Here is a 23470-nt window from a genome sequence, read left to right as displayed (position 1 = left end):
AGTAAATTTTATTGATACATTTTTGGTTTTACAGTGGCTAAGCTTAAAAATATAATATAAAATGTTACTATATTAAAAAAACTTTAAGGCCTCATCATACAGCCCATAGTTGCACTCATTATTGATAAGTGTCTTATCACAACACACACACCTTCACTTTTTTTTTGTCTTTTAGACACTGTTACTTTCCAAGAGTATTTGTAGCATAAACTGGTGATAAATCACTACACAACATTTTTCAGGCTGCGATGTTGATACTCCTCTCACTCGTTACCCTGAAGTTTTGAATCTTCTTCTGTGGAAATACAAAGAAAATTAATAGTTGCAAAACAAATAAAATAAGTTGTGTAATATAACAAACAATTACTAACATAAGCAACAAGCACGCTTTCTAAAAATAAATAAACTTATCAAATTAAAGAAGCCTAGTACATTCCCTCAGAGTGCAGTGTTATGTGTTCCAAACTTAGTTTGGTTTGATTAGCTACCATTACTATTTGTAATGTTTTTCTGGTCACAGTTATTAAAAGTTTGTATGTCAAGGAGAATTTTTCAAATTAATTCACAAATTTAATAAAATATCCATTTATAAATTAATTGAACATCAATTAAATAAAATGGAATAATATAATTTGTAATTCAGGGCATTTAAAATAATTTTGAACAGTCTTCTGAATCATTGTAACAATGAATGAAGTGACAGTCATTTAAGGAGAAGTGGCTAAAAATAATATAATATTGTTAAGGTATTGTAGACCCTTCCATTTGAACACCAAATAAAAGGTACTATGTGTTATCTAATTATTAACAAATAAAGATAAAGTTAAAAGAGAAACCTCGGATAAATGGCTAGATACTAACTTTTATTTTAAATTATTAGTATGTTGTTTATTTGTGAAGATTTGGTGGTTCATGTAATGTATTTATTGAGGAAATTTCAAGCTATTTTCAAGTAAATTTTACAAGAAATCATTGAATATTGTCAAAATACTTGAGTTGTTTAAATTTGTTAAAAATAATTTTCTATGTTATCATAATAGGCAATCTAAAATGTAGCTTTTCTTTATCTATCTCATGAAAGATATCGTAGAAATTACTAAGCAAGCATGTGATGTCTGCAAAATATTAACATACAATGGTTCTATTTCTCGCTATGTGACTAATTTATTCCCGAACAGTGCCCCTTGGAGAAGCAGTCCCGAATGTTTGTAATAATTTTTGGCAGACTGAGTCAAGGATGATAGGAGAAGAGAACAATGTTTTGTACAGCTCGTAAATGAATGAACTAGAGTTTAAAATGTCTTTGAAAGGCAGGCGATGAGTGAAAATGGATACGGTCAGCTTATTTGTTGACTAAGGTGGTCAGGGGATGCTGTTTGAAAGAGGAGAGAAATCGGTTTTTGTTACTTTTAGCCTTCCGGCAGCTGTAAAAATGTTCTGTGGGTCAAAAGTATGCACATGCCAGTGGGGCAAAAGTGCGCTACGCTAACTGTTGCCCCATAAACATAAATAATCCCATAAACTGTTAAAATTAACATATTTAACAAAAAAATAACTTCTAAATAATTTTGTTAATGAAACAAGATAACCATATCTATCTACAATTGTACTGTATTATCTCCCCCTCCCCAATATTAATAAATGTTTGTATAATTATAAAAAATATAATATAATTATAAACAAAAAGTGTTGGTGATAATGCTACAGATACTTGCGTAAGGGTTTCAGTATTATATAATAATTCCTCCAGGCACAGGATTAAGAGATATAAGCAAGAGCCGGGGTCCGCCATCTTGTATTGTGACAGAATGGCGACCATCTTGGGTTGCTTTGACATTGACATTTTACCTTGACCGCCTTTTTACTTTGACTGCCAATTTGTTTTTCAGCCATCATGGAGCTACCATTTTGTTTTCCGCCATCTTGGTTTCAAGGAAATTCCACAATTTTGAATTAATTATGATATAGTTAAAAATTTTGTTGCGACCGCCATCTTGAATATACATAATTTTGAACCATTTTTAACAAAAAATTTAAAATTTGTAAAACATTTTTTAATTTTAATAAAGTGAACTTCTGCAAATTTTTAAAAAGGCCACCAACTTGAAAATCTATAATTATTATCCGATTTTAATGGGAAACATTTTTAAAATTATATAAAATTAATCAATTAATTTTTATAAAACCTACCATACCTATGCTATGAGTCCTTGGCTCGAACTGGTGAGGTCATTCGAATAAAATTAGCGGCGTATTCTTCCTCTACGGAAGCCACCGGCAGACTGACCTCCCACCACTAATGCCAAGACAAATTACATCATCCAGTATGACCTCATGGTGGCCATCTTGTTTTCGTCTACTTTAGCCTGCCATCTAGGATCCGACATACAGTTTTCTTCTGCTAGAGGGTGCTGCCACCATATCAGTTTAATTTTTACCTGCTAGAGTGCAGGAAACGTTTATTCCAAAGATTCCCGCCAATTTTTGGCCTTCTTGGCCGCCAGCTTGAAAGTCTGTAAATTTTAAGCTAAAAATTCGGAAACAAATGTCAAAAATCATCAACAAAACACTTGTTAAAATAATGAACGATTAAATCGATTACAGTGCTTGCTTCGATCTCTGACTGATGCAAAAATGTTTATTCTAGGAAAAAACAACTTATTTAATAAATCATGTTCAAAATCCTAAAAGTGGCTTAAGTTCCTCATCTACCAGCCTCGAGTGAGGCGTTATGGCCTCCATCTTGAAAATTCGAATTCATTGACCTTAATAATCAGAAAGCATTCCAAAAATTATAAAAAAAAACTCCCTGTTAAAATATTTATTGATTCGATCGATACCTGCCCGCGGTTCAATACAGTACAGAATTAATTTAATTTAATAATTATATATTAAAAATCTAAGGTCCGGGATAAAATAAATACAAAAAATCAATAACATGTGAAACAACAGGACAAGAAGAAAGGAGTTAGCACACACCAAGTGCCAGACACCCATATGGTAAGGACCATATGTTCGATATCCACCCGCCAACTTTGTATTTTATTTTTGCTTTGCTTAGAAAATAACTTCCAATACATGTGAAGTTAAAAGTATTCACGTGTGACTAGACAAAGTACCTAAATTCAAGCTCGTTAATCAAAAATTGTTAAAAAAATTTTTCTCAAGGCTAGAGACAAAGGCTGCCCGGACGAGGCACATCGAGTGGCAGTCCAGCTGATCGCTCAAGGCACTGCTATCCAGCCATCTCGCTAACAGTAAAAACATCGTTGAAATAAGTACTTGTTGGAATGGCTTTAAATCCCAAAAAACAGAACGAGAATAAAAAAAATAGCCTACCAAAATAACGTTTTGAACCCGAAAAATATTGTGGTGCATATATCAGATTCAAACCCAAACCTTATGCCACAAAAAGAGACATCGCCACGAATAATAATAAACAACAAATCTCCATACAATCCAAGCAAATCGGAAACGTATATTTCGACGAACATTTTAATCGGGCCATGTACAAAGTCATGCTCATAGGCTAAGTATCTCCAAACCAAGTAGTTTTATTCGACGATACTCGACGAACATTTTAAACAGACCATGTCCATTGTCAGGCGTTTAGACCAGGCATCTCCGAACAACGGGGCCAATGAACGCCTGACTACAGTCTTGACTACGCACATTTAACGAAACGACACACATTCAACAAAAGAAAAGTACACACAGTACAAACTCTGGACATGAAATACACACACAGGACACGTAATATACACACTTGACATGCAATGAACAGGCTATACACACTGGACACGCAATGGACACGAAATAATAACACTGAACGTGCACTACACACACTTGACACGCAATTAACACATACTAAACAAAATTGACACGCAATACACACACAGGACACGCAATACACACGCAGGACACGCAATAAACACACAATAACACTCTGAACTTGCAGTACACACACTTGACACGCAATTAACACAAAATACACGCACTGGACATGCAATACACAAATGAACACACAATACATACACTGGACATACAGTGGACACACAATACACACACTTGACACACAATTAAATAACAATACACACACTGGACATACAATGGACACGCATTACACACACTTTACACACAATGAACAAATAATACACACACTGGACATGCAATGCACACAGAACATGCAGTGGACATGCAATACACACACTCATGCAATGGACCTACAATACACACCCCGACCATGCTATGGGCACGTAATACACACAGGATACTCAATGGACATGCAATGCACACACACTGGACATGCAATGCACATGCAATGCACACACCGAATATCTAACGAAAATGCAATGCACACATTAAATAACCAGTCGCGAGAACTCTGTCTTAGTTAGAAATCATAAATCGTTAATTAAAAAATTATTTTGAAATACCAAAATATTATAATTTTTTTAAAATTTATACAAATGCATGTAAAACAAATTATTATTGTATGTAGCCAGCTTTCCTTAGTTCATTGAGTATGAATATTTCGTTGAGGTGCGAGTAGTTTCCTCCACTAATCGATGCCATCTGTAGTCTCAGGCGATCGATCAATATTTTAGGATTTTCCCATGATTTTCCCAATCTCTTCTGCAATCGACATCTTCCTGAAATGTTTGTTATTAATATTTTTAGGTTCACTGTCATCCCAGTGATCATTGTAAGTTTGATAAGAGTAAGTTATTTTATCATGTATTTTATATCGTTTTGGTCTCAGTGCTTCATCGCATTCTTCGACCTTGCCAAATTTAGGTGCTTCATCACAATCTTCGATCGTGTCACCAGCTTCAGATTCACTGTCGCCATCATTGTAGAAGTCTGGGTCTTCACCTGGATTACTGTAAGAATTCGAAATAGTTGACGTAGAAGCTTCTTCATCGTCTAAGAGCTTTTTTTTTATGTCCATCATTTTTCCAAAGTATGGATGATCTACTTGAGATGAGCTTGAATTTATTCTCACTTTTCTCGGTGATGATACTTCCATTGGTTGCAGTTATCCTTAAACGGTCAGAATCCTTCAATTTAAGTTCTTTGATGAAATCAGGAGAGCTATGAACATAATCATGTTCAAGATAAGGAAACTGGTTTACATCATGCAGCACACTCTTCCTTAGTGTAGTGGCTTTATCGATATCCTCTATCTTGTAAGTGGGCTTGGCTTTACAAGTTCTGCAGTGTCTTTTTAGGCTATCAATTCGTGTAAACAATCTGCCACACCGATCACAGCTTAACATTTTGCGTAGTGGGTTTCTAACACAATCATTCTTCTCGTGACGTCTATCATTCCTTCTCAGATCAATTCCTTGTTGCATTATCTACAGCTCTGTCCTTCCAATACAGCTGCAGGCAACGAACCATGATCCATGCTAGCTTCTGCGATTAATGGCAGATGCAAACTGAGATTTTTTTATTTAAAACAGATACTTGAATACGAATTTGAGTTATATATCAGCGAGAGTTTATTTTCAATCAAGTCGTTCTGTTTTTCATCAACAGATGTCGCAACATGTTACATGGAGGTTTGTTTCGTTTCTGCCACATTTCTTGCTTTTGATAGTGGAATCATGTTTTTTAATATGTTCATTTTTTTTATTTACAGAATAGTTTGAGATATTTTTTGTATTTATTTCAATTATTTTAAGTCTAGGTGGTGATTTGCCATTTTTATATCCTGTTGGCCGATAGGCGCTGGCCGAAAGTTACCGCTTCCAGAAGGTTAGAGTTGTTACTAGTAACTGAGTAATGTGTAAGGTTTTATGATATAAAATGTTGGCAATAATTTTTATTCAGATTTTTTTCCAGTAATTTTTTGTTGTAATATCGTGTTGCGTATTTTAATTGGACTTAAAAAGTTTGGGCTCCTGCCAGTGAAATATGTGAGGCAGGAGTTTGAGTTGAGCGAAGGCCGTGAGAGGGCGTGACGTTTGCGGTGGTTGACCTCTGAAGCGAGTCGCGTTTTGGCCGAGGAACAAGCGACATGCAGCTCGCCGCAGCGCCGTGCGTTTCGGGCGTGTTTTCGGCCACCGGGTGTGGAAATATTGGTGCATATATTGATATCCATTTTACGTTGGTGTGGCGTCGACATACTGTGCATTAAGTAATAAAGCATACTAACTGTTTACTTCAGTGCAACGCCTACACAGTGCGAGTATTGCGCTAGTATGCGCACAATTCCTTCCAACTTGATATGTTACGGTGTTGAAAATGTGTGTCATGATTTTGTCCGTAAACTCACGTAAGAAGCTTGTAGTCTTATTGTAAAGACGTTGAAGCATTGGTACGAGGCTTATGTTTGCATAGGAAACGCTGCGGTAAAGCTGCGGCGTCATCTACATCACGGTAGTGTGCATAACGAACTTAAGAATTATTGCCCGGGCATATAACTGTAAAGAATTTTAAAAATATATATATTTTTTTAATATTTGTAAAGATTTTAGTAGCCAGACGTCTTACAATAGTTCATAAGGGAGCTCCCAGATTTTTTAGTAAATTGCCATCAGTATTGTTTCCATACATATAAATATATAATTGTATTTTATCCTAATATAATTTTAATGTGAGTTGGAAGCGTGGCCAAATTGTTGTGACATAAGTCACGTGAAGGCAGTGGATAAAACTTTAGACATGATAAGCCATTGTTGCGCCATGTAAAGGTAGGCATATTTTTTATAAACGATTTATCATAAATTTTTTTAATGTATACATTTACAGTTTTAGGAAAACCGGTTTCATGGTATTGTTTGTTGCAAGGCTGAATGCTTACTGTAGGACAAAGAGACTTTGAATTAATAAGTAAAGCGTAATGATAGTGGGTTACAATTTACTCAGACATGGCGGCTTCCTTGTATGAGTCCTTGTTGTATTGAGGATGATTAATAAGCTCTCGAAAATAATATGGAATATTTGCCAACCAATTTCTCCATTGAATTTCAACACCAGGTACTTCGGTAGGTATATTGACCTCATCCATCATGTGTTATACCAGAGGGAGGCTTATCAATTGACTATAGATCTATTGTGGGATAGTGAATAGTTTACGAAGTGATGACTCTTTGATGCAAATGCTTTAGGTTCATTTTACGTATTTTGAAAACTTTTAAAACGTAGGTACTTAATGAGTTACAAGTTAGGTTTTCAACAAAATACCTAACTCCGCGGGGATATTAATAAAGCCATCACACTTGTAAATCCAAACATAATGATGATATAATTTTTTTATTTTAACTTTTTATGTTTATGTAAATTATTTTTTTAACATTACATTTTTAGGTAAATTCAAGATAAGGGCTAAATGTGAGTTCGGCGGATTACTGACAGTTGGTAGGGAGAATTTTGTCGCTTTGGAGGATTTTAAATTATTTGATTTCCGGTGGTACGCACATTTATTGTCTCGAAACTGCTATACTTATACATTACAAAAAGTTAAATAATAATAGTTATATTTTCGTTTGTGTAGGTTGTTTGTTGTTAATCCCAGATTTATAGCGCAAATTCTTTTAAAATTTACCTTATAGCAATCGTAAGGCATGTCAGACGACGACCTTACAGTAGCAACGTATTTCGGATACTTTTGTCCTGCATGCTTATTGTTGGTCCTGTCTTGGTTGTAAGCAATACTGTGTTTTCTAGAAAAAGGATTTCATATATTGGAGATGCTGAGGCTCGTTTGCTTGTTATAATAAGTCGTTGCTTGGGACCACTGAATACTTGCACGTAAGGCTCATGCTTGTATTGGACATGTCAATTAAGTACAATACTCCTCGTGATTCGAAGCACATGGTACATATGCATATAACTATTATCTGCGTATGGTCCCGCATTATACCTTAGGAACTGTATACTTGCGACTTCGTAATTGTCTTTATATTATCAGTAATGCATGCTTATTTTTGCTGTATAGTATGCGCAAAGTATATCGAGTACGTATTGTATCGGAAGGCTAGTGAATGATATATTTACTTTGTTTCAATATATAATAAAATTGCACTTGCTGGGTTAGAAACGCGATTTTGGTCTTCATGACATTTATCCTTTTTGAATAAAATATTTTTTATAATTTAAAAATGGTCTAATTTTTAATTTTTAATTATGCTTTTACTCTCACTAGGGATCAAACTAATGACCACAATCAGTTACGCAACTAAATCTTACAAAACAATTTATATATTTTTTATTATTTTAAAACACCTAGGGTTAAAATTAAAAAAAAATTTACAGTTGATGGTCAGTGTCAATGTCTTGTTCTCAGATGATGGTCAGGTACAAGGTTTTTTGGAAATGGAATCGTTCACATCAAACAATAGGTCATTAATGGTTTGGTTTTGAAAATGACTTTCGGACTTGTTTCAGATATTTTTATTATTTTTAAAGAATATCAATTTATTTGCCTAGACATAATCCAAGATGGCAGACGCTACGATACCTGATGATATGGTGATTGACACTACTGATCTCTAGCAGGTACAAAATAAACCGAGATAGCAGACGATAATAGTATCCAAGATGGCGGGTTCAATATAGCTGTTGTGACATCACACCAGCAGAGTAAAATATGCATTTCGCAGTAGTGATGTAGGTCAGTCTGTTGGAAGTTGCAATATGAACGAACGATATATTACCATTTTTTTAACAAGTGATTCCACAAGAAATCGAACTTAGGGCGGTATTTAAAGCCGTAGGGGTAAGGTAGCTAATAAGCACTGCCTTGTTGGGATACAAACGTAACCTAACTCGAAGGCCGTATTCTAAACCGAATCCCAATAAGGGAACATAAAAGCAACTGACATACCTAATAAACGGTGCCCTCGTGAGGCTGTAAACTGGTTTCAACGCATTCTAGCGGACATTTGGTAACCATCGATATATTTGTTACGGCAAAAATCGTGGCGATAGCAGTACCGTCGCTCGAATTAAATTGTGTGATTCTACTTCTCTCTGGTACTTTTTATGTTCCGGTTATTTCTTTTTAAGACTATTAAATGGTACATAATGTATTACTGAATAGTATCGCTATCATAAGTTTCATTTGGCACACCAATACATTTGGTACATACCAAGATATTTATGAAACTGAATATATACGAGTTAATAGCGTAAGATGCGGGTTCGCTATCTGGACGAGACCAACGAAAAAGTAAGTTCTGTGCATGCCCGAAATTTGGGCAACAGCTCGGCAATGGAAATGACATCATATCGGCAATGGAAAGGACACCAAAATATGTGCCCTAAAAAAAACGGACTGGCCGTGTGCACTTCGAATTCCGTTAGGGTACAGGTGTGGAATATTTAACACCTAAACAAATATTTTTGTCTTGGAATACCGACTTTAGTGCCTCCGATCTCCATTACGTACCTATGAGTCTTATTTAAATATATTATATCATGTTTAATATTATATATGTTTAATATAATATATGTTTACTATGTTTTATAATTAATTAATTTAAAAATAAAAGACCTCTTTGGGTTTGAACTGGGGGAATTGACGAGGTGAAATAAATGCATGTTTTTTTTCAAAGATAACGGCACCAATAAAGATATGATCTAGCGTGCCGGCCACCTCGCCTTCTAACTTGATCCTTCCCAACAAAACCCACTGCAGTGCTGTGATGTCCTGTGCTCCACCCATCTTAAGCTTGGCGTATGTGCTGTGGCAACGGCATAAGGCTTACATGCGGACGTCGGCGAGGCCTCCGCCATCTTTCGGGTTTTTATTTTGAGTAATGCGTTTGTAGTTATAGGTCACTTGCATTGACCTCTGCGACGGGAGCCTCACGCTTGCATGGCCGAATTCTATTTAAAGTTTTTATCTTGTTAATATTTACCATGGGTCGTCTTTCTTTTCATTTTTGTTGTAATTACATCCTCCGGTATTTTGTTCTGTTCCTTGTACCATCATGCAGGCTTTCATGTGCATGCTATCTGTACAACCTTTTTCGTAACTTTAAGATCTTAATGAACTAGCATTTGTCAAAGCAAACACGTCATGCTTTTCGTAACGCATTTCCCTGGAGCAGTAAAGGGTCCTATAACTTTATTTATGTTTTTGTACTTGAGGTTAACGTTTTACGTGCCGCGGTAAGATAAAAGTAACGGAACAGTTATAACGCATGCGAACGTCGTGATTGTGAATTGTTGTAAGTAGTATATGATAGCCGGTCCGACGGCAGGCGCAGGCGCGTGGATTGTGATTGTCGGTCCGCCATCTTGGATTGTGACGTCACGGCGGCCATTTTTGACTCAAAATTCCTCAAAATTGACTCAAAATGACTCGAAAATTCCCGTTTTCGAGGGAAAATTTCCCGTTTTCGAGGGAAAAATTCCCGTTTCGAGGGAAAATTAGGATTTCGAAAAACCACAAAAGTCGTTTTGCATTAAAAACCACGAAATTCCTGATAGAGGCTTAAGCATCCTTTACTCAAGCCTCATGGTTCGAAACCGGTGAGGGCAAAAAATAAAAAAAATCAGATCCTTCCTCCACAGAAGCCACCTACAGACTGACCTACCACCACCAATAACTAGGTATTTACCATCAGCTGGTATGACATCATGTCAGCCATCTTGTCTTTGTCCGCTGGAGGGAACCATCTTGTTTTCGTCTGCTAGAGTGTGCTGGAGTCATGTTAGTATAATGTTCTGTTCACCATAACTTTGACCTTGACCTTGAACTTTGACCTTGACCTTGGACTTTGACCTTGACCTTGAACCTTGACCTTAAACCTTGACCTCGAAAATTGACCTTAGCCTTTGACCTTGAACTTTGACCTTGACCTTGAAATTTACCTTGACCTTGAAATTTGACCTTGACCTTGATGTCCATCACGGATCCGTCATTTTATGTTCAGTACAAGTTACCAGGAGCTACCACATGCTAGTGGTCATTGCCACCATCATGTTTTCGTCTGCTGGAGGACTCCATATTGTGTGTACTCGTCTTACCATCATGATAATTTTTTAATAACATGCTACAGTGCAGTAATCATTTATTATTACTGAGGTGCCCGACATCTTGAAATTCGGCCGACATCTTGGAATCGTGTAATTATTTAGTTAGAAATGCGGGAAAAATTCTAATAGTCTCCGAAAAAATCAATTAATAATTTACAAATTGAATCGATGGATCCCTGTCCACGGTTCGATTCTTGACCAGAGACAGTTGTAACTAATTATTAAATAAATGTTAGGTTCTGTTTTCCATTACCTTTCGCGGAGTTAATTAATCATTCACTCTACGAAAAAAAAAAAAAACTCAAGTCAATATACCGGACCAACGAATTAAATCAGTGCCGATTAGCCTATTATGAAAGTCTAATTTTTCAATAATCTGAATAACATATAAACCGTTCAAGTACAAAGCCTCACATATAGATCAATTGTCTTCAGTCCATGAGACCGAGTCATGTCATTATCAGACGTATAGGCTAGTCATTTCAGGACCACATGACCTTCGTAATCCATCGTGACATTTTTATACATTCTAAAGGACCAAGTGACCTTGAAAAATATTTTAGTAACACCAAGAGGTGATAAACTAGTATATATTCAATCACTACATTTTGTACTACGCGCAATCAACAAAAAAGGAAGCACCAACAACGAAAAGACAGCACCACCAACGAAAAGGAAGCACATTTGGAAGCACCAACAAAGAAAAGGCAGCACCGCCAACGAAAAGGAAGCACATTTGGAAGCACCGACAACGAAAAGACAGCACCGCCAACGAAAAGGAAGCACATTTGGAAGCACCAACAAAGAAAAGGCAGCACCGCCAACGAAAAGGAAGCACATTTGGAAGCACCGACAAAGAAAAGACAGCACCGCCAACGAAAAGGAAGCACCGTCAACGAAAAGGCAGCACCGACAACGAAAAGGAAGCACATTTGGAAGCACTGACAACAAAAAGGCAGCACCGACAACGAAAAGGAAGCACATTTGGAAGCACCAACAAAGAAAAGGCAACACCGCCAACGAAAAGGAAGCACATTTGGAAGCACCGACAAAGAAAAGACAGCACTGACAACGAAAAGGAAGCACATTTGGAAGCACCGTCAACGAAAAGGCAGCACTGACAACGAAAAGGAAGCACATTTGGAAGCACTGACAACGAAAAGGCAGCACCGACAACGAAAAGGAAGCACATTTGGAAGCACTCACAACGAAAAGGCAGCACCGACAACGAAAAGGAAGCACATTTGGAAGCACCGACAACGAAAAGGCAGCACCGTAAACGAAAAGGAAGCACATTTGGAAGCACCGACAACGAAAAGGCAGCACCGACAACGAAAAGGAAGCACATTTGGAAGCACCGACAAAGAAAAGACAGCACATTTGGAAGCACCGTCAACGAAAAGGCAGCACCGGCAACGAAAAGGAAGCACATTTGGAAGCACTGACAACGAAAAGGCAGCACCGACAACGAAAAGGAAGCACATTTGGAAGCACTGACAACGAAAAGGCAGCACCGACAACGAAAAGGAAGCACATTTGGAAGCACCGTCAAAGAAAAGACAGCACCGCCATCGAAAAGGAAGCACATTTGGAAGCACTGACAACGAAAAGACAGCACCGACAACGAAAAGGCAGCACATTTGGAAGCACTGACAACGAAAAGGCAGCACAGGCATCGAAAAGGAAGCACATTTGGAAGCACCGACAACGAAAAGGCAGCACCGCCAACGAAAATGCAGCTCATTTGGAAGCACCGACATCGAAAAGGAAGCAACATCAACGAAAAGGCCGCACCATCAACGAAAAGGAAGCACATTTAAAAGCACAAGTTACGAGAACTTAGTCTTAGTTAGAAATCTGAATACAAGAAAAAAAAAACATTAAATTTTTATAATTGCAATTATTTATTTCTTTACATTATACAAATACAAGTAAAACAAGCCATTATTATATGTAGTCAGCTTTCCTCAGTTCTTTGAGTATGAATGATATTTCTTTGATGCACGAATAGTTTCCTGTACAAAGCGAGTCATGTAGTCTTAGCCGGTCAACCAATATGTTTGGATCGTTCCATGAAGTGTAATCAGTCTCTTCTACCACCATCTTACTTGTTTGATTATTATAAATATTATTTTCTCTGGTGTCTTCCGTTTTAACACCATCCTCAGGGTAACTTTCATTATCGAGTCAATGATCATTACAAGCTTGATCCGATTTATTTAATATATCACGTTGTTTCCATCGTTTCGGTCTCAGGACACCACCACAGTCTTCGATCTTGCCTGCTTTAGTTGCTTCATCACAGTCTATACCTTTGTCAACAGCCGCAGAGTCGCTGTAGCAATCACCGTAGAAGGCATCATCTTCACCCAGATTACCGTAAAAATTCGATGTCGATGATGTCGAAGCGTCTTCATCGTCTTCATGCTTCCTTTTTAGGAGTCCATCATTTTTACAAAGTAGGAAAGATCTACTTGAATTCGGCTGGAATGTATTCTCACTTTTTACGTTAAAGATTCTTCCATTGTCTTCATTCTTCCATAAATCATAATTGTCCTTCAATTTAAGTTCTTTGTCGAGATCGGAAGAACCGCGATCATAATCTCTCCCAAGACAAGGAAAATTATTGTCGTAATGCAGATCACTCTTCCTTAGTCTAGTAGAGCCATCGTTGTCCTCTAGCTTGTACACAGGCTTGACGTTACAAGTTCTGTCATGTCTTTTTAAGCTCTCTCTCCGCGTAAACGACTTGCTACATCGAACACAACTTATCATATTACGTAGTGGATTTTTATCACAGTCATTCTTCTCGTGTTGTCTTCCATTCTTTCTCAAGATAAATTCTTTGCTGCAAAACTTACACCTATGTCCTTTCGTTACAGCAACAGTCACCGAATCAGGATTCATATTAGTTACTGAGACTATGGTCAGATTCAAACTGAATTAATTAAATTAGATACATTACTTAAATATAATTTTTAATATTTCATCTGCAAGAATTAAGTTACATCATACAAAAGAAATTGTTACATGTGGTCTCGATTATTAGCATGTGATGTCGCCACGTGTTGTGTTGAGTCATAATTTATTTAGTTGTTTTATGTGGTATGCGGGAAGCTCACTAACGTTTGCAAAACAACGATGGCTTCGCTAGACATCAAGGAGAAGGAAGTTCGTCTTACATGTTAGTGCTCCACGGATGTCTCATGACATATTATTTGACTGAGTAATGGTTGCTTAATTTTTATTTCCACCTGGTAAAAAAATTTCAAGTGCTGATTTAGTAACAGATATTCTCGAATTAAATGTAACTCTAAATAACATGTCATGACTCATTAGGTAAAAAATCCGTCATGCAGAGAGCGGTTTCTCATAATAGACAGAAACACTTGAAGAAACCACAGGAATAATCAGGAGTTCATGGAGAAATCCATCATAATATTGAAAAAATAATAGGGAGCACAAGGAGAAAAACATCTCACGTTTCTTTGTTATCATATAAATACAGAAAAAATATTTAATAATAAAATAAATTTATCAAAAAATTTAAATTGAAAAAAAATTAAATTGAAAGCAGGAATAATCAGGAGCACACGGAGAAAACCATCATAATATTGACATGGATAATCAGATGCACTCGGAGAAAACCACCACACGTTTTCTTTGATATCATAAAATTACAGGGAATTTTTTTTTAAAAATAAAAAAAATTCATAAAAGGAAAAAATTACCAAAATACATAAAATTCTGGCTTGTACTAGAACTCTATCTTTGTTACACAATGAGAAGTTCACAAGCTAGCAGAATCTATTTATGTATTTTGGTAATTTTTTCCTTTTATGAATTTTTTTTATTTTTAAAAAAAAATTTCCCTGTAATTTTATGATATCAAAGAAAACGTGTGGTGGTTTTCTCCGAGTGCATCTGATTATCCATGTCAATATTATGATGGTTTTCTCCGTGTGCTCCTGATTATTCCTGCTTTCAATTTAATTTTTTTTCAATTTAAATTTTTTGATTAATTTATTTTATTATTAAATATTTTTTCTGTATTTATATGATAACAAAGAAACGTGAGATGGTTTTCTCCGTGTGCTCCCTATTATTTTTTCAATATTATGATGGATTTCTCCATGAACTCCTGATTATTCCTGTGGTTTCTTCAAGTTTTTCTGTCTATTATGAGAAACCGCTCTCTGCATGACGGATTTTTTACCTAATGAGTCATGACATGTTATTTAGAGTTACATTTAATTCAAGAATATCTGTTACTAAATCAGCACTTGAAATTTTTTTACCAGGTGGAAATAAAAATTAAGCAACCATTACTCAGTCAAATAATATGTCATGAGACATCCGTGGAGCACTAACATGTAAGACGAACTTCCTTCTCCTTGATGTCTAGCGAAGCCATCCTTGTTTTGCGATCGTTAGTGAGCTTCCCGCATACCACATAAAACAACTAAATAAATTATGACTCAACACAACACGTGGCGACATCACATGCTAATAATCGAGACCACATGTAACAATTTCTTTTGTATGATGTAACTTAATTCTTGCAGATGAAATATTAAAAATTATATTTAAGTAATGTATCTAATTTAATTAATTCAGTTTGAATCTGACCATAGTCTCAGTAACTAATATGAATCCTGATTCGGTGACTGTTGCTGTAACGAAAGGACATAGGTGTAAGTTTTGCAGCAAAGAATTTATCTTGAGAAAGAATGGAAGACAACACGAGAAGAATGACTGTGATAAAAATCCACTACGTAATATGATAAGTTGTGTTCGATGTAGCAAGTCGTTTACGCGGAGAGAGAGCTTAAAAAGACATGACAGAACTTGTAACGTCAAGCCTGTGTACAAGCTAGAGGACAACGATGGCTCTACTAGACTAAGGAAGAGTGATCTGCATTACGACAATAATTTTCCTTGTCTTGGGAGAGATTATGATCGCGGTTATTCCGATCTCGACAAAGAACTTAAATTGAAGGACGATTATGATTTATGGAAGAATGAAGACAATGGAAGAATCTTTAACGTAAAAAGTGAGAATACATTCCAGCCGAATTCAAGTAGATCTTTCCTACTTTGTAAAAATGATGGACTCCTAAAAAGGAAGCATGAAGACGATGAAGACGCTTCGACATCATCGACATCGAATTCTTACGGTAATCTGGGTGAAGATGATGCCTTCTACGGTGATTGCTACAGCGACTCTGCGGCTGTTGACAAAGGTATAGACTGTGATGAAGCAACTAAAGCAGGCAAGATCGAAGACTGTGGTGGTGTCCTGAGACCGAAACGATGGAAACAACGTGATATATTAAATAAATCGGATCAAGCTTGTAATGATCATTGACTCGATAATGAAAGTTACCCTGAGGATGGTGTTAAAACGGAAGACACCAGAGAAAATAATATTTATAATAATCAAACAAGTAAGATGGTGGTAGAAGAGACTGATTACACTTCATGGAATGATCCAAACATATTGGTTGACCGGCTAAGACTTCTACATGACTCGCTTTGTACAGGAAACTATTCGTGCATCAAAGAAATATCATTCATACTCAAAGAACTGAGGAAAGCTGGCTACATATAATAATGGCTTGTTTTACTTGTATTTGTATAATGTAAAGAAATAAATAATTGCAATTATAAAAATTTAATGTTTTTTTTTCTTGTATTCAGATTTCTAACTAAGACTAAGTTCTCGTAACTTGTGCTTCCAAATGTGCTTCCTTTTCGTTGATGGTGCGGCCTTTTCGTTGATGGTGCTTCCTTTTCGATGTCGGTGCTTCCAAATGAGCTGCATTTTCGTTGGCGGTGCTGCCTTTTCGTTGTCGGTGCTTCCAAATGTGCTTCCTTTTCGATGCCTGTGCTGCCTTTTCGTTGTCAGTGCTTCCAAATGTGCTGCCTTTTCGTTGTCGGTGCTGTCTTTTCGTTGTCAGTGCTTCCAAATGTGCTTCCTTTTCGATGGCGGTGCTGTCTTTTCTTTGACGGTGCTTCCAAATGTGCTTCCTTTTCGTTGTCGGTGCTGCCTTTTCGTTGTCAGTGCTTCCAAATGTGCTTCCTTTTCGTTGTCGGTGCTGCCTTTTCGTTGACGGTGCTTCCAAATGTGCTGTCTTTTCTTTGTCGGTGCTTCCAAATGTGCTTCCTTTTCGTTGTCGGTGCTGCTTTTTCTTTGTCGGTGCTTCCAAATGTGCTTCCTTTTCGTTGTCGGTGCTGCCTTTTCGTTGTCGGTGCTTCCAAATGTGCTTCCTTTTCGTTGTCGGTGCTGCCTTTTCGTTGTCAGTGCTTCCAAATGTGCTTCCTTTTCGTTGTCGGTGCTGCCTTTTCGTTGTCAGTGCTTCCAAATGTGCTTCCTTTTCGTTGTCGGTGCTGCCTTTTCGTTGACGGTGCTTCCAAATGTGCTTCCTTTTCGTTGCCAGTGCTGTCTTTTCTTTGTCGGTGCTTCCAAATGTGCTTCCTTTTCGTTGGCGGTGCTGCCTTTTCTTTGTCGGTGCTTCCAAATGTGCTTCCTTTTCGTTGTCGGTGCTGCCTTTTCGTTGTCAGTGCTTCCAAATGTGCTTCCTTTTCGTTGTCGGTGCTGCCTTTTCGTTGACGGTGCTTCCAAATGTGCTTCCTTTTCGTTGGCGGTGCTGTCTTTTCTTTGTCGGTGCTTCCAAATGTGCTTCCTTTTCGTTGGCGGTGCTGCCTTTTCTTTGTTGGTGCTTCCAAATGTGCTTCCTTTTCGTTGGCGGTGCTGTCTTTTCGTTGTCGGTGCTTCCAAATGTGCTTCCTTTTCGTTGGCGGTGCTGCCTTTTCTTTGTTGGTGCTTCCAAATGTGCTTCCTTTTCGTTGGTGGTGCTGTCTTTTCGTTGTTGGTGCTTCCTTTTTTGCGCGTAGTACAAAATGTAGTGATTGAATATATACTAGTTTATCACCTCTTGGTGTTACTAAAATATTTTTCAAGGTCACTTGGTCCTTTAGAATGTATAAAAATGTCACGATAGATTACGAAGGTCATGTGGTCCTGAAATGACTAGCCTATACGTCTGATAATGACATGACTCGGTCTCATGGACTGAAGACAATTGATCTATATGTGAGGCTTTGTACTTGAACGGTTTATATGTTATTCAGATTATTGAAAAATTAGACTTTCATAATAGGCTAATCGGCACTGATTTAATTCGTTGGTCCGGTATATTGACTTGAGTTTTTTTTTTGTCGTAGAGTGAATGATTAATTAACTCCGCGAAAGGTAATGGAAAACAGAACCTAACATTTATTTAATAATTAGTTACAACTGTCTCTGGTCAAGAATCGAACCGTGGACAGGGATCCATCGATTCAATTTGTAAATTATTAATTGATTTTTTCGGAGACTATTAGAATTTTTCCCGCATTTCTAACTAAATAATTACATGATTTCAAGATGTCGGCCGAATTTCAAGATGTCGGGCACCTCAGTAATAATAAATGATTACTGCACTGTAGCATGTTATTAAAAAAATTATCATGATGGTAAGACGAGTACACACAATATGGAGTCCTCCAGCAGACGAAAACATGATGGTGGCAATGACCACTAGCATGTGGTAGCTCCTGGTAACTTGTACTGAACATAAAATGACGGATCCGTGATGGACATCAAGGTCAAGGTCAAATTTCAAGGTCAAGGTCAAATTTCAAGGTCAAGGTCAAAGTTCAAGGTCAAAGGCTAAGGTCAATTTTCGAGGTCAAGGTTTAAGGTCAAGGTTCAAGGTCAAGGTCAAAGTCCAAGGTCAAGGTCAAAGTTCAAGGTCAAGGTCAAAGTTATGGTGAACAGAACATTATACTAACATGACTCCAGCACACTCTAGCAGACGAAAACAAGATGGTTCCCTCCAGCGGACAAAGACAAGATGGCTGACATGATGTCATACCAGCTGATGGTAAATACCTAGTTATTGGTGGTGGTAGGTCAGTCTGTAGGTGGCTTCTGTGGAGGAAGGATCTGATTTTTTTTATTTTTTGCCCTCACCGGTTTCGAACCATGAGGCTTGAGTTAAGGATGCTTAAGCCTCTATCAGGAATTTCGTGGTTTTTAATGCAAAACGACTTTTGTGGTTTTTCGAAATCCTAATTTTCCCTCGAAACGGGAATTTTTCCCTCGAAAACGGGAAATTTTCCCTCGAAAACGGGAATTTTTAAATCATTTTGAGTCAATTTTGAGGAATTTTGAGTCAAAAATGCCCGCCGTGACGTCACAATCCAAGATGGCGGACCGACAATCACAATCCACGCGCCTGCGCCTGCCGTCGGACCGGCTATCATATACTACTGTTGTAAATTTGTTTACATATTGCCCAGAGACGTAAAGTTTTATATATTTAGTGTGTAATAATTTGTAAAAGAAACAAAGCAAATTTACATTTTTTGAACTTTGCACTGGTTTTTATTTGCACTGATTAATTGCATTTGGCAGTTTTGTATTGGCCTATTCTAGCCATGACAATTAGTTACCATAACATGTAATTTTTTATCTTTTAATACAACTTTTAAGAGATACGTTGTGATTATGTTTTCATGTATTTTTTTATTTTTATGAATAAACTTGACCAAAACGTTCCAAACAAGTTTTTGTTATCCCAGTCATTTGTTAATTATTTTATAACGCACACTAACAGATGCTCTGTACTACCGGGTAACAGTACTCGGTCTTTGTCTCGACGCTCGACGCACTAATGTAGTCTGTCGGGACTCGTGTTGTCCCGGCATGTTACAATTATTTAAATTAATTTTTATTATTTTTTGTTTTGGAATTTAAAAAAAGGGGTGGGGGGGTGTAATTCGTGGTATCAATTATTACTCTGAGTAAAATCAGTTGCTGTACTGTATGTCAAAGTCAAGGCCATAGCGGCCGTAATGTCACAAACTAAGATGGTGAACTCGACAATCTAATTCACACATTAGCGCCAGCTCTCGGAGCCCCGGTTTTTTGGATACTTCCAGATACTGTTTATAAATACAGATCAATGCGTTATATATAAATATACTTATATATATAGATTATATACTTACCATGTTTATCTATGTCTTCACCATTCTCAAACGACATGGTTTTCATGGGTTCTGGTATCTCGGGAATATTCTGACGGTATGGATCAAGTTCCCACTTTATCCCAACAATAGCATCGGGTGAATCTTCTTTATCTAAAAAATATACAATACCAATTATCATAACTTAATTTTCTACAATTTGTATATTAAAATACTTACAAATGAAACAATGATGTATTTTCAAAGAATTAAAAGAAAAACATTTTAACTAAAATAAATCCTAGAATCACTGAAAAGCAAACAAGTTTCTAATTATATATAGGCTAGCTAGTGTATTTTGTTTATTTGGTATATCATAAACAAAATCTTACCATTTTTTTTAAATGAAAAATTTATAAATATAGGAAGCAATAACTGAATGTACAATGTAAATATGTATGTATAAAAGTATACATATGTAGAGCATTACAGTGGCGTAGCCAGGATTTGTGTATGGGGAATGTTAAGAAGCATGCCGCCCCCCCCCCCCCCCGTATTAAAGCGGAGGGTCCGTGGGTCTTCCCCCAGGAAAATTTGGATTTTAAGGTGTAAAATTGTGCTATTTTAGCAGTTTTCGGTACTTAAATTTAAATATTGTAATGGTAAAAATTTTATTAATTTTAATATGAAATTTGTTTGAGTGATGAATAAGAAATTAAAGATTAGGTGCTAAGAGGGGGGGTTTGAAACCCCCCCCCCCCCCGGCTACGCCCCTGGAGCATTATACCAAAAGATAATTAAAAATTCAAGATTAAACTTAAAAAATATTCCCCTCTGGTTTCAACAGCCTAAGACGCGCTGTTTCTGCATACGACGCATGCAAAAGTTTCAGCAATAAAGACAGAACGCCTCTAAGGGTACGCACACAAAGGAAGCAGGTTTCCTGCTAGCGGACTGCCGGCGCCGATCGGCGCGGAAAGTCGGCGCCGGTGCAGCACACAGAAGACGCATGCAAAAGCAGGTGAACCAGCCAGTCGTGCAGCAGATTTCGTGGGAGAAATATGTCGTCCAGTTCGTCATTCGAAGAAGAATTTATTATTTTGGATAGTTTAACACTAAAAGTTAAAAGAGACAAAACCAATGTGCACCCAATAAACAGGGGCAGATACAGGCATGGTGAATATCATACTTTATTTAAGGATTTGAAGACACATAAAGAAAGATTTTTCCAGTATATAAGAATGACGCATGGGGCATTTGAGTACATATTAAATAAAGTGGAGCAGCGGTTGACAAAGACATGGTGTAATTGGCACACGCAGCCCATTCTGCCAGAAGAGAGACTAGTTATTACATTAAGGTAAGTTGTATGTATTGTACATGTTTCCTCTGTGCTGAACTAAACTGCAACAAAACATAATTGATAAGGCTACAGTGGCTATTTTATATTTTTTTGATATATTCCATGTTATCAACAAGCCTATATTGTCATACATTGCACCAGTAACCATATGCCTGTAGCATTAGTAACCTACAGTTTTTCCTACATACCAATGAAAGCTATGTCGCACAGTAAAATATTAATACCTATTGAAGTTTGTGTTAGTAGCTGTTGACAAAGTATCATACGTAATGTTTTCTTGTGATTGATAAAGCACCGGGGTAGTTGAACGTAGAACCTGCAGGGTGGTTTCTGGGCCAGCAGGAGGTGAACAGTGGCAGGAAAGCTGCGAGTGCTGAGGTGAGGAAAGGTCCTGATGGTATGCAAATTGTTCTACGAGTTCTTGTACCTTACTTCTAAACGATAATTTACGCAAATCCGGTATTTTTCTCACATGAGGGAGTAAACTCTTAAAAAATTGAAGATCTTTATCATCATGTTGCCTTGCTGCTTTTGCTTGAAGGTATTGCAGTTTCTGTTTTTCCAGGTTCAATATAGACTCGTTAAATATTTCTGTAGATCCGCGCTTCCTTTTTCCTGCTGGTGTAAATGGAATCGACGGTGACATTACAGAATGTGTGGCACTACTGTCATCGTAAACTGTTTCTATGCAGTCTTCTTTTGCGAGCTCGACAATATCTACACTGTCTCCTTGCTCGCTTATGGATGCTGTGTCAGAGGCAAGGACCGAAGTTTCGTCTGATTCCACTGGTGATTTAGATGGCATATTCCTCTCCATAGGATCTGTATATGGAATCTTGCATAGATTTCCTGAGCTCTGTCTTGCGGAAACAATGTCTTTCAGGAAGAGCAGTGACCGAAAATACGGCCACTTAGACACATGGCCAGAACCTCCACCATCCCCTGATCGCGAAGGGGGTATTTTTCCCAGTTCTACTGCAAACTGGTCCCTGAGATATTTCCATTTTTTTCTGGCGGTATTTTCTTAAACAAAATAAATAACAATCCTATTATAGTACTTGTTTGACACATATATTTACCAACTGCTACATTTAATTATTTGTTTCAGGTATTTGGCAACTGGAGCCTCTTTCAAATCTCTTTCGTTTTCATTCCGAATGGGAGCATCTACCGTCGGGAAAATCGATGCAGAGACTGTTACCGTTATATGAGAGGTTCTACAACCAGAACACATGCCAGTGCCAACAAAGCAAATGTTGGAAATTATTGCCGAGGACTATTTCAAGATTTGGAACTTTCCCAACATGTTTGGTGCAATCGATGGCAAACATGTTCGTGTGTTATGTCCAAAGAATTCTGGTTCAATGTTTTTTAATTACAAAAAGTATTTTTCCGTTGTCCTCCAAGGTGTAGCGGACGCAAATTACATATTGATAACAATAGACATAGGAGGGTATGGCAAACAAAGTGATGGGGGTACATTTCACGCATCGGACTTATATAAGTTACTGAGCAACGACCAACTTGACATTCCAGAACCCGCATGTCTCCCCGGAACAAACATGAAAGCTCCGTTTGTATTAATTGGAGATGAAGCATACCCTCTTCTCCCTTTCCTATTAAAACCATATGGCGGCAACAATTTAACAATTCAACAGGAATGCTTTAACAAAAGGTTAAGTAGGGCCAGGAAATTTGTTGAATGCACTTTTGGCATACTATATTCAAAATGGAGAATACTATCGAAATGTATAGAAACTGACGTTACTGTTGCAGATAGTGTCATTAAGTGCATATGTATTTTGCATAATACCATTCTCGACAAAGAAGGCTCTGCAAGACACCTCGTTGATATCCAAGCTACTGCTGAAAGACATCAACCAAGGTACGGTGCCGGAAGACCCACAAATGCCGGTAAAACGATCAGAGATTGTTTTACAACATATTTTGCAAACAATCCGTTGGTGTACAACTACTAGATTCAATGGTGCAGACATGTGCATGTACATTTAGGCGTATAAATAATGGGACAGTACTGAGTCGTGTCAATTTATGTTTTAACTTGTTGCTGCAAACAAGTCATGTGATTTTGTTTATTGC

At 37.3% G+C, this 23470-nt stretch overlaps 1 protein-coding gene across 1 annotated transcript in view; it reads right to left on the bottom strand.

Moving 5' to 3' along the window:
• Positions 1-205: 205 nt before the first annotated feature.
• LOC134528804 (uncharacterized) overlaps positions 206-23470 on the bottom strand; it is a 78263-nt gene continuing 54998 nt past the window's right edge. The window contains exons 5-6 of the mRNA XM_063362466.1: positions 20050-20181; positions 206-295 (exon numbers count right to left, since the gene is read on the bottom strand). Of these exons, the coding sequence (XP_063218536.1) occupies positions 264-295; positions 20050-20181 (164 nt within the window). The 3' untranslated portion in view covers positions 206-263. The remainder of the gene's footprint in view (positions 296-20049; positions 20182-23470) is intronic.

This window comes from Bacillus rossius, chromosome 2 (genome assembly GCF_032445375.1).
Source record: "Bacillus rossius redtenbacheri isolate Brsri chromosome 2, Brsri_v3, whole genome shotgun sequence".
NCBI classification, from domain to species: Eukaryota; Metazoa; Arthropoda; class Insecta; order Phasmatodea; family Bacillidae; genus Bacillus; species Bacillus rossius.
The sequence above is the reverse complement of the archived record's forward strand: the minus strand, read 5'-3'. Positions and strand labels throughout refer to the sequence as shown.